The following is a 12,861-nucleotide window of genomic DNA, read 5'->3' on the forward strand; positions in this document are numbered from 1 at the left end:
GAGATAATTGTGTGTCCAAGGTTTATAGAGAGCAATGATCTCTGCACTAAGTCCTGTGTATTTAGTGTTGTATGATTTGTGTGTATCGTGGCTAAACACAACTTCTCTCTTGGGGAACTTTTAGGAACACATTATCCCAGCATTTGCCCTGTAAGATAGTTTGTGCAGTTATTATGAAATTCAGTCGGCTCTTGGGACAAAGAGTATTTTTGATCCTGCAAAGAAATAGTTGAAACATTAAGCATTGTTAATGCATAATGACTGGATATGGTAGGTCCCAAACAAAATGTGTTCCCTGACCTTCCTCAAAAAATTTTTTTTTTTTTTAAATTTTTCCATTAGTGTACTAGGTAAGTATTCCAATGAGACGAGAACAACCAGTTTCTGAACCACGCAGCAGCATCTGGCCCGCTCCCTGCAAAGTCCTATTAATAAAAGCTGGCAGCACTGCCCTGCACCACACTATGTTACAGAGTAATAATGTGTTTTGTCAGAGAGGGGAATATGAATGGGTGTGTGCATCTGTGTGTGTGTATGTGTCTGTGTGCATTTGTGTGTGTGTGGGAAGTAGGGAGTGTATGTGGGTGGGTGGGGTGGGGGTGGGGGTGCAATTAGTTATTGTAGCTTCCAAGGCCTTGTTGTAATATATGGGGGACCACAGAGAATATCACAACTCTAAAACATCAATTACTCAGGCTTCTTTCTCCTGCTCGCTCACTCTTTCTAGCACACCCGCACAGACACAGACACACACGCGTGCCTTGCTTTCCGTCACTCTATCGCATTCTCTTCGTCCCGTTCTCCCTCGGCCTCGTCTCCCTCACTGTCTGCAGTAAATACAATGTAACCTTGTCATCAGCAGTCCCCTCTCCCTCTGTTTCAATTTGACAGTGAAAAATGCGTCCACAGCCACAGCAATGAAGATGTGTGTGGAGGCCTGTGTGTGCGATTGTGTGTGGGGAATGTGTCCAGTACCGTCCTTATCTCTCTCATTTTTATCCCATTTGTGTGCGTAAATGTGTTACCAAGTATTGATAACGTGTGTAAGATAGACAAATACGAATGCATAAATATGAATGAGTGTAAATGATTATGTAAGTATGTGTGTATGGGGGAAGGATAAGTGGGTCGGCATTATTTAACTTTGTTTTTCTCTCAGATCTGCCACAGATGTGTAGCGTATCCCCTTTTAACACAATTGTCATGTCAAGCCTGATCGCTTTCACCTTACAGCCACTGTACATGTGTGTGTTTGTGCGAATATGCTGCATTACTTATAAGCTTCCCAGCATGCATGCATGCATGTGTGTTAATCTTGTCCTCTGTGTGTGTGTGTGTATGTATGAAATAGTAATTGCTTTCTTTATGCTTAGCGTATTCTCCTGTTCTCCTTTATGCATGTGCCACAATTAATCATCCTACTATGATTTGCAGAACCCCACCAGTGTTAACCTCCCTATTTTATGAGCCCTCTACTTGTGTTTAAGTGCAGGGATAAATCACACTTGGTGCCATGACTCTACTTTCTGTCTGCATTGCATTGCAGAGTAGTGGATATTTTAGAGACGGCTCAGTAGGGTGGCCTTTTCTAATAAGAGAGTCATGGTACCAGAAGGTTTTAACCTCACTGCAACACTACATCAGGCCGCACACAACAGCTGTTTGTGTGGACAGTCTGTGAAGTGTGTGTATGAGCCACTTAAACAATCTTGCATCTTCAATCAATTTTCTCCCATTTTGAATTCATTTATCGGTACGATTAATTGTCAAGTCAAGTCAGTTTTATTTGTATAGACCAATATCACAAATTACAAATTTGCCTCAGTGGGCTTTACAGCAACACAATAACCTGTCCTTAGACCCTTGCATCGGATAAAGAACAACTCCCTAAAAAAAAAAAACCTTTAATAGGGAGAAAAAACAGGAAGAAACCTCAGGGAGAGCAACAGAGGAGGGATCTCTCTACCAAGATGGACAACGTGCAATGGATGTTGTGTTTACACAATTTACACAATACAACATTGAAAGCGGATAACAGAATTATAACGGCATTATAAAATATATGAAGAATATGATGAGGAGGGTGCCCAGACGCCACCGGAACAGCCCAGGACCGGAGCCACTCGATCACCATCACCATGTGTTAAAAAAAAAAGATTAGTCACACATCTGAATGAGAGAAGGATATAACATTAAAACAGGATAAGAAAATTATATGGCTTTATAAGATGTATAACAATAAAATTTGATGAGGGGGATGCCAAGCAGTGTGCAGGTGGGGACCACCGTCACCATGGAGACTTGGGAGGAGGACAGACTGCACGTGCACACAAGGGAGACTCACATCACACCATTCACACACAAATTAATAAACTTTAATAATGGTGCGTAAATATGCACAATAGTCTTGTGTGTGCATCATGTTGAGCATGCATAAAGACATCTTTAAAAGAGGGGAGAAGCCCATAAATCATTTGTCAACCTCATGGAGAGAGTAGTTTTAATATTGGAGATTATGAAAATGCATTTAGGCCTAAATGAATATGAATATAATAGACCTGCCTTTTTTTTGTTGCAGTTTGCTTTGTTTTGCTTTGTTTTGTGTTGTCAGTTCTCAGAAGAGGTATCCTTGCTAGATATCCCTAGCATACCTATCATTTATTAGTGCAGATGCAAATCGGAGGTATGGGGGCGAAGCAAACCTATTTGATAAAGACAGAAAATTCTCTCACATAACTGGAACCAGTGAGACTTTTATTAATGTCCTGGTATAAACAATCTCATCTGAATGTTTATTACATAATTAGCATTAAATGCTTGACTCACTTCAGAGACGTTTTTCCACCAGCGGCACTACAGCTGGGTAACCGTAGCGCCACCTCCAGACTCTCTAGCTCCAGCTGAGGAACTAGGCTTTAATGCTACATCAAGCTTTCTCAAATTAAATAGGTGTGGATTTCATCAATTAACATTTGTAGACATTTTATTCAAGAAACCAGTCCTCCGTGTGTAATGTAGCACTTGAAGAGCCATGAGAGAAGTTCTGGTACATTAGTGTCAGTTTCTCCCCAAGCTGCAGCCGTTATATTGAAGGCCAAATATGATGGAATAGTGGGTACAGCGAACAGCTACAATAGCATAATTTAAAAAAAAAGCTTGTCATTTCATAACTAAGTTCTTGGGATTTTGTTGAACGAGCCCACATTAGATAGTATTTTGTCGTACAATATCATTAAACCAATGTTGACACAAAACTGAATCATATTCACCTGCTAAATTGACACAGTCTTCATCACTTTGTCACTGATTTGACCTATTTTACTTCTGTGTCTTGTTTAGGGTGTTCCTGGAGGTGCAGGTTCACCTGGGAGAGATGGTCCACCAGGAGCAAGGGTAAGATAATATATATATTATCTGTTGACAACTATGAGTTGTGCCATGTTGTTGCAAGAGAAAAGCGTTGTGATACATAGTTACAGTACACTACTGATGGAGAATATATGCAGACTTTATACAGTTTCTGTCCTGTTGGGAGTTAAATGGGGTTTGATAAACATAGACTGAAGGAGGGAATCCAAGAAGTCAGTTTATGTGGTGAAAAAGTAACAAAAAATGGTCGGAAAGGCTGAATTGAAATGATGTAAAACATCTTTCTAATGACACTGTCTTGTAGTACCTGAGAGAAGTTTGTTCTCATAAACAAACTGCAAACATCTTAGTTTGTTTTGTTTTTTTCAAGGACAGTCATAATTACAGAAATTGAAAAGATACAGATAGAATAGTTTGTGTCTTTTTATCTGCTGGACATTTTTGGGGTTTTTTGGGGAGGGTTGGATTCCCCCTCCCCTTTTCTCTCCAATTGTATCCCGCCAATTACCCAACTCTTCTGAGCCTTCCTGGTCGTTGATCCACCCCCTCTGCCAAACCAGGGAGGGCTGCAGACTACCACATGCCTCCTCCGTTACATGTGGTGTTGCCAGCCGCTTCTTTTCACCTGACAGTGAGGAGTTTCACCAGGGGGATGTAGCGCGTGGGAGGATCACGCTATTCCCCCCAGTTCGCCCCCCCCCCCCCCGAACAGGCGCCCCAACCAACCAGAGGAGGCGCTAGTGCAGCGACCAGGACACATACCCACATCCGACTTCCCACCCACAGACACGGCCAATTGCGTATGTAGGGATGCCCAACCAAGCCGTAAGTAACACGGGGATTCAAGCTGGCGATCCCCATAGAATAGAATAGACCGCTATGCCACCTGGACGCCGATTTGTTTTGAAATATAACAAAACAGGAAGATGTATCAAGATAATAAAAGATTTGTACTGTTGTAACAAGTCGTAAGGCACACAAACATATCTTGAATCATGTGAATAAGGTACAATTAAACCTGTTAAAATGAAAAAATATTCTTGATCTGATGTGGTAAAGCAAAGCTGAGACACTTAAATGAACATTTCATTTGTTCTTTACCCTTTCTTCAGGTAATAGCAACATTTGAAGGAGTGGTCCCAGCAGAACTGTAGCGAGTCAGCTGTGAAAATATTTGTAATACTGCAACTTTTGATTGAGTTGTTGCTGATTATGCTGCTAACAAGAATTTGCATCTAGTTGATTTTATGGCCCCTCATAAAACAACGTGCATATTTTCAACATTTCCGTCATTTCATTTGAACTTCAGAATGCTGTATTCACAGTAACTGATAGACCATTCATAAGAATTTCCCGACCAGCTGGCTATCATTGATGATGACATACGGCAACACAATGCCCAACGGGTGACAGCCATTAACACTGAGACCAAATATGCAGCACTAAAATGAGAGACGGCTTAATCCAAATATGTAATGTGATGATAAGTTTTTTCTCGTGTGGTTTTCGGCAAAGTGAATATCCCCATATATTATCCATTTGCTTATGAAAACTCAGGCTAAAAGGGTTCCAAAGGTCCATCCATTTACTTTTAGAATTGACTAAAGGTTTGTACATAGTTTTAAGACATCTCATGCGCTTTCATTTTGGTCATTTTTTTCTCTCGCGGGACCTTCTATGCATCATGCCAGAAAGGTTGAGAGTTGATATTAGATTTAGTGAACTCGTGGAAAACATTTATTTGCTGAATAAATGTTTCCAAGTGACTTTAATGACGTTTGTTGTAAAAAATGGCCTGGAACTACTCCCTCTAATGAAGCTTGGTTCCACAGTTACCAATTATATAGACAATAATCATCTTTTTTTTGGTGGGGCGGGGATTTTCCCCCCCTTTTTCTCCCCAATTGGATCCAGCCAGGGCGGCATGGCAGCGCAGTGGTTAGCGCGGTCGCCTCACAGCAAGACGGTCCTGGGTTCGAGCCCCAGGGTAGTCTAGCCTTGGGGGTCGTCCCAGGTTGTCCTCTGTGTATAGTTTGCATGTTCTCCCTGTGTCTGCGTGGGTTTCCTCAGGGTGCTCTTGTTTCCTCCCACAGTCCAAAGACATGTAGGTCAGGTGAATTAGCCTTACCCTGAAATTCAGATTTGACCAGAAATGTAAAGCGCTTTGAGTGGCTGTTGCAGCTAGAAAAGTGCTATATAAAATGCAACTTGATTGATTGATTGATTGATTGATTGATTGATTGATTGATTGATTGATACTAAATTGTCCCTAGGTGTGTGTGTGAGTGTGTGTGTGTGTGTGTGTGTGTGTGTGTTGGCCCTGTGATGGTCTGGCGGCCTGTCCAGGGTGTCTCCCTGCCTGCCACCCAGTGACTGCTGGGATAGTCTCCAGCATTTCTGTGACCCTGAGTAAGGATAAGCAGTATGGATAATGAATGAATGAATGTATCCGGACAATTACCCCACTCTTCTGAGCCATCCTGGTCGCTGCTTCACCCCTCTGCCGATCCGGGGAGTGCTGCAGACTACCACGTGCCTCCTCCAATAAATGTGGAGTCGCCAGCCGCTTCTTTCCACTCCCCCCGAAAAGGCACCCTGGCCAACCAGAGGAGGCGCTCGTGCAGCGTCCAGGACACATACCCACATCCGGCTTCCCACCCACAGACACAGCCAATTGTGTCTGTAGGGTCACCCGACCAAGCCAGAGGTAACACGGGGATTGGAACCGGCAATCCCCGTGTTGGTAGGCAACGGACTAGACCACCACGCCACCCGGACGGCCTCACAATAATTGTCTTTTTGGCAGTGTTGGTAAGAAAGGAAATGTATACCAATGATCTTAGAGTCGTATCATGTCAATGATATGATCCGTCACTTTACCCTTTAGGTTTAGTTTAGACCTAATTGTGTACACATTAACCCCATTTTGTTGATTTTTGATGCCAATGCGTTTTCACAGAGCCAGTCAGTGCAATGATTGAAGCACCGAGGGCATGATGGTTAAACCCCCCTCCTGTATATGCATAGACTGATGCAGTCCCGTAACTAAATCCAGCTGGAGCCTTTCAGATCATCTCCCTCGCCGCTCTCTTACAGTCTCAATAAAGACAAATAACAGTTCAGTTATCCTGCCATATTTTCTCATCACCTCCATCTATCTCTCCCTGCTATCATAGTGTCACTGTCAAGTCAATGCAAAGCAAACATAAAAAGTTGCACAGAAAGAACTCTGACATCAGAATCAGAATACTTCATTCATCCCCACGGGGAAATTGGGGGATCACTTTCCTAATCGGAGATCTCTGCTGCTGTAATAGTGAAGGACATTTGCCAGCACTGGTTTCAAACCCCCATTAAGGGGGCTAACAGGCACCCGGTATTAAAGATTTAGTTGCATATTTTTTGTTCGCCACAGGCTGCAATGACTTGCTAGTAAAAACTAAAATAATGTGTCTTTTTATAGAATTATAAAGACCTGATTATAGATTAATTCACACAGGACAGAAAACATCTCGTATTAACACTTAATGATTTCCATTGTAATATTGTTCCATGAAATCAGTTGCTATTGCCCGATTCTGAGCAAAACTTTTCTGATAGATGCATTGAAAGCTGCAGGGAGGGGAAACAATGAACCATTTTGATAGGCAACTGTTCACAGGGGACTATGAAATGGGACAGTATTGGTTGCTATTACAGTTTATTTGATAGTTGTATGGTGAATATAAAGGGTTTAACTACATTTTGATAGATGCTCATCACAGCCATTTGTCCATATAGTTAAATGTGCTGAAAAACAGTAGCGGACAGGCTGCCCAAACTCCCCTTTGATGACTGGCTCTCTTTTTTTTTTTAAATCACATCTGCCCACTAGACACACACACAGAACACATACATACACTATACCAGAGGTAATTGTAAGGAGATAATAAATATCTTGTGCAGCGTTTATCCGAGCTGTAAAAACTCCCGAGGAGCTATACCATTGGTGATAGCTCGAGTCTGGCTTTGTTAAGTGGAAAGTTATATACAGATACAGCAAAGATTTTGCCGTGTCTTACTCCTCTTACCAGTTCGATCAGTCACGAAAATCAGCAACTGCCTCCAGAGCATTATACCAGCGCTTATCACATTGTATGGAGAGAAGGAAAGGCATAATTCACCAATGTTTTTTTTTTGTTTTTTTTTTTTTGGTCTACTCAGCACTTGTACCACAGATACCTTAACTTTTTCAGTGCAGGACCCAAACGGAGGGGGATTTCGTTGTGTCCTGGGATCCAGGCTGATTTAAATACACTCTTATAGTGGGACAAAATAAAAGGAACATGAACAATTTGGTGTCCTAACCTTTACCTTTAGGAGATACTATCAGACTATTAACTCTGAGATGGAGGAATTACTATTTTCTATTAAGTATGGACATTTGCATCCAATTTAAGCTCAGTATAGAGCTGCTGTGCAACTAAAAATGAAGAAGAATGAAATGAAATGATGTCATTGCCCAGGGTCCTATAGCACAAGGCCAAGTTTGGTATTTGCATTCGGGACTCAAAACATTCAAGGAGTTCTGGATTAGCATATGGTGTGTAATATTGTGGTTCTGATCTTTCCATTACATTGTTGATTTAGCCACACTGCTGGATGCCTTTTCAAAGTGCCATAGTCCCACCAAAGGCCCAGTTCCAGAGGCTATTAATGGGATTTACTGAGGCACATTTATGGTGCGACACCAGGCTGACTCCTATACCATGAGGCCAGTGGCATTCCAATGACGCAACACTTGCGGTATATATTTACTGTACATTGTGGGTGTTTTGTGAGCCTTTTATTCTGAGTATGCTCATATTGAGTCTGGTAGCAATTCAAAGCAAAAAGTCCGTGACACTGTCAGACGTTTTTAATGGAGGGAACCAATATCTGCACCAGGCCCCCATTATTGAATTTTCACTGGGGTCGGGGGGGTTGTATGCTGTGTGACACGAGGATGACCCCACTGGAAAACATTGCCTATGTACTATCGTTTTATTTTATTTTATATATATATATATATATATAATTTTTCTTTTACTATAGTCTTTTATCTGCAAGTGCTTTGACATCTGTCTCTGCAGATGAGAAACGCTATACAAACTCATTTTATTATTGTTATTATTATTACTGTCCTGGCTGAACATTTCTACTCGGTCATGTATTTGTTATTCCCTTATGAATGTTTACATTCCCTTGAGAATCTGATAGCGCTTAAACCTGCAGCTGGTATGGGGAGCGTTTACAGTGTAACACTATAGGGAAATTCCCCTCAGCGTCGGGATTTCTGTCTCAGTATGTTGTGCGGGATTTGAAGGGCTGTTACAAAACCTGCCATTACAGCGCATCTGTACATGCTGAGCCAACAGGAAGCGATCTTATTTCAAACAGCTTAATTGTGAGTTTGGATCAGGAGGGGGAGAGAATTGACGTGGTAAAGGGAATTCTTAATCTATAGGATGTTTGTTCGGATATTACTTGTGTGTGAATTTTGTTTGGCATTATCATAGCTAAGAAGATTGCAGGTTTAACATAAAATAAGTATAAAACAAGGACAAAGTAAGTGTTCCATCAAACAAACGGCATCGCCACCCTTCCTTTAAATAGCTTTAGGGGGAGGCTTACCCTAACTTGGGTCTTGACAGCCTGCCCTCCATATGTTTTTGAGTGTTCCTGTAGCCTGTGGCTTCAAGGCCAGACACAGCTTCAGTTAACTGAAGAACAATTACAGTGTGACCCTGTGGTGACCTCGGCAGAGGGGAATCACGTAATTTTCTGGCTGAGCTATTGTAACATAGTCATGGTCAGCCAATGATTATGAGCCGTGGGCCAAGTGGGGATAAAACAGCAGCACTGTGTGGGCCTCAGTGGACAGGATGAGATGGCAATGGCAATCTCAGTGGCTCAGCTGTGACCACAACTATAAAAGAAACTTCCAATATTGCTGCTATTAGTATGGATAGCATTTAGAGTGATTCTTTATTGTCTTTCTTGAAGCAATTGGTTGTCACAACCTGTACATTGAAATACAAGTTTACTTTCACACATATCGGCATATTTACATATATACACATAGTGTATACAGCCATACAACCACACATAAGTACACAGGTATAACTACAAACCTATGTGCATGATATTCAGTTAAACGTGCGTACATAGACACATTTGTACAGTTTTAGTTAGACTTATTTTAATTGATGGTATTGTGAATAACTACCATTGTTACCGCCACTACCATAGCGACCAGTATGGAAAATACCATAGTAACTGTTGGAAATAATCTACTCCTACTACTTTCGGCTGCTCCCGTTAGGGGTTGCCACAGTGGATCATCAGTTTCCATCTCTTCCTGTCCTCTGCATCTTCCTCTTGTCACACCAGCCACCCGCATGTCATCTCTCACCACATCCATAAACCTCCTCTTTGGCCTTCCTCTTTTCCTCTCCCCTGGCAGCTCCATATTCCGCATCCTTCTCCCAATATACCCAGCATCTCTCCTCCACACATGTCCAAGCCATCTCAATCTTGCCTCTCTTGCTTTGTCTCCAAACCGTCCAACCTGCACTGTCCCTCTAATATACTCGTTCCTAATCCTGTCCTTCTTCGTTACTCCCAGTGAAAATCTTAGCATCTTCAACTCTGCCACCTCCAGCTCCGCCTCCTGTCTTTTCGTCGGTGCCACTGTCTCCAAACCATATAACATAGCTGGTGTCACAACCATCTTGTAAACTACTAGTACTACTACTACTACTACTTTCGGCTGCTCCCGTTAGGGGTCGCCACAGCGGATCATCCGTTTCCATTTCTTCCTGTCTTCTGCGTCTTCCTCTGTCACACCAGCCACCTGCATGTCTTCCCTCACCACATCCATAAACCTCCTCTTTGGCCTTCCTCTTCTCCTCTTCCCTGGCAGCTCCATATTCAGCATCCTTCTCCCAATATACTCAGCATCTCTCCTCCACACATGTCCAAGCCATCTCAATCTTGCCTCTCTTGCTTTGTCTCCAAACCGTCCAACCTGAGCGGTCCCTCTAATATAATCGTTCCTAATCCTGTCCTTCTTCGTTACTCCCAGTGAAAATCTTAGCATCTTCAACTCTGCCACCTCCAGCTCTGCCTCCTGTCTTTTCGTCAGTGCCACTGTCTCCAAACCATATAACATAGCTGGTCTCACAACCATCTTGTAAACTTTCCCTTTAACTCTTGCTGATACCCTTCTGTCGCAAATCACTCCTGACACACTTCTCCACCCACTCCAACCTGCCTGCACTCTCTTTTTCACCTCTCTACTGCACTCCCCGTTACTTTGGACAGTTGACCCCAAGTATTTAAACTCAAATGCCTTTGTCACCTCCGCTCCTTGCATCCTGACCATTCCACTGTCCTCTCTCTCATTCACGCATAGATATTCCGTCTTGCTCCTACTGACTTTCATTCCTCTTCTCTCCAGTGCATACCTCCACCTCTCCAGGCTCTCCTCAACCTGCACCCTACTCTCGCTACAGATCACAATGTCATCCGCGAACATCATCGTCCATGGAGACTCCTGCCTGATCTTGTCCGTCAACCTGTCCATCACCATTGCAAACAAGAAAGGGCTAAGAGCCGATCCTTGATGTAATCCCACCTCCACCTTGAACCCATCTGTCATTCCAACCGCACACCTCACCATTGTCACACTTCCCTCATACGTATCCTGCACCACTCCTACATACTTCTCTGCAACTCCTGACTTCCTCATACAATACCAAACCTCCTCTCTCGGCACTCTGTCATAAGCTTTCTCTAAATCTACAAAGACACAATGCAATTCTTTCTGGCCTTCTCTATACTTCTCAATCAACATTCTCAAAGCAAACATCGCATCTGTGGTGCTCTTTCGTGGCATGAAACCATACTGCTGCTCGCTGATCGTCACCTCTCCTCTTAACCTAGCTTCTATTACTCTTTCCCAAATCTTCATGCTGTGGCTGATCAACTTTATACCTCTGTAGTTGTTACAGTTCTGCACATCGCCCTTGTTCTTGAAAATCGGTACCAGTATGCTTCTTCTCCACTCCTCAGGCATCCTCTCACTTTCCAGGATTGTGTTAAACAATCTAGTTAAAAACTCCACTGCCATCTCTCCTAAACATCTCCATGCCTCCACAGGTATGTCATCAGGACCAACTGCCTTTCCACTCTTCATCCTCTTCATAGCTGCCCTCACTTCCTCCTTGCTAATCCGCTGAACTTCCTGATTCACTATCCCTACATCATCCAACCTTCTCTCTCTCTCATTTTCTTCATTCATCAGCCCCTCAAAGTATTCCTTCCACCTTCTTAGCACACTCTCCTCGCTTGTCAGCACATTTCCATCTCTATCCTTGATCGCCCTAACTTGCTGCACATCCTTTGCAGCTTGGTCCCTCTGTCTAGCCAATCGGTACAAGTCCTTTTCTCCTTCCTTAGTGTCTAATCTGTCATACAACTCACCATACGCCTTTTCCTTTGCCACCTCTCTCTTTGCTTTACGCTGCATCTCCTTGTACTCCTGTCTACTTTCTTCATCTCTCTTACTATCCCACTTCTTCTTTGCCAACCTTTTCCTCTGTATAATTTGCTGTACTTCCTCATTCCACCACCAAGTCTCCTTGTCTTCCTTCCTCTGTCCTGATGACACACCAAGTACCTTCCTAGCTGTCTCCCTCACTATTTCTGCAGTGGTTTTCCAGCCATCTGGCAACCCTTCACTACCACCCAGTGCCTGTCTTAACTCCTGCCTGAACTCCACACAACAGTCTTCCTTCTTCAACTTCCACCATTTGATCTTCGGCTGTGTCTTCACTCGCTTCCTCTTCTTGGTCTCCAAAGTCATCCTACAGACCATCATCCGATGCTGCCTAGCTACGCTCTCCCCTGTCACCACCTTGCAGTCTCCAGTCCCTTTTAGATGGTGCCTTCTACATAAGATATAGTCCACCTGTGTGCACTTTCCTCCACTCTTGTACGTCACCCTGTGTTCCTCCCTCTTCTTGAAATATGTATTCACCACAGCCATTTCCATCCTTTTCGCAAAATCCACCACCATCTGTCCTTCCACATTTCTCTTCTTGACTCCATACCTTCCCATCACCTCCTCATCACCTCTGTTCCCTTCACCAACATGTCCATTGAAGTCCGCTCCAATCACCACTCTCTCCTCCTTGGGTATCCTCTCCACCATGTCATCCAACTCATTCCAGAATTCTTCTTTTTCATCCATCTCACACCCAACTTGCGGGGCATATGCGCTGATAACATTCAGCAATAAACCTTCAATTTCCAGCTTCATACTCATCACTCTGTCTGACACTCTCTTCACCTCCAACACGCTCTTGACATACTCTTCCTTCAGAATTACCCCTACCCCATTACTCCTCCCATTCACACCACGGTAGAAGAGTTTGAACCCACCTCCGATACTCCTGGCCTTACTCCCCT

General features: G+C 43.2%; 1 protein-coding gene across 1 annotated transcript in view; it reads left to right on the top strand.

The window, feature by feature from the left end:
• Positions 1 to 12,861, top strand: part of col14a1a (collagen, type XIV, alpha 1a) — a 241,910-nt gene that overhangs the window by 205,036 nt on the left and 24,013 nt on the right. The window contains exon 39 of the mRNA XM_056286930.1: positions 3,340 to 3,393. Coding sequence (XP_056142905.1) covers positions 3,340 to 3,393 — 54 coding nt within the window. The remainder of the gene's footprint in view (positions 1 to 3,339; positions 3,394 to 12,861) is intronic.

The sequence above is a fragment of the Lampris incognitus genome, chromosome 9 (genome assembly GCF_029633865.1).
Source record: "Lampris incognitus isolate fLamInc1 chromosome 9, fLamInc1.hap2, whole genome shotgun sequence".
NCBI lineage: Eukaryota > Metazoa > Chordata > Actinopteri > Lampriformes > Lampridae > Lampris > Lampris incognitus.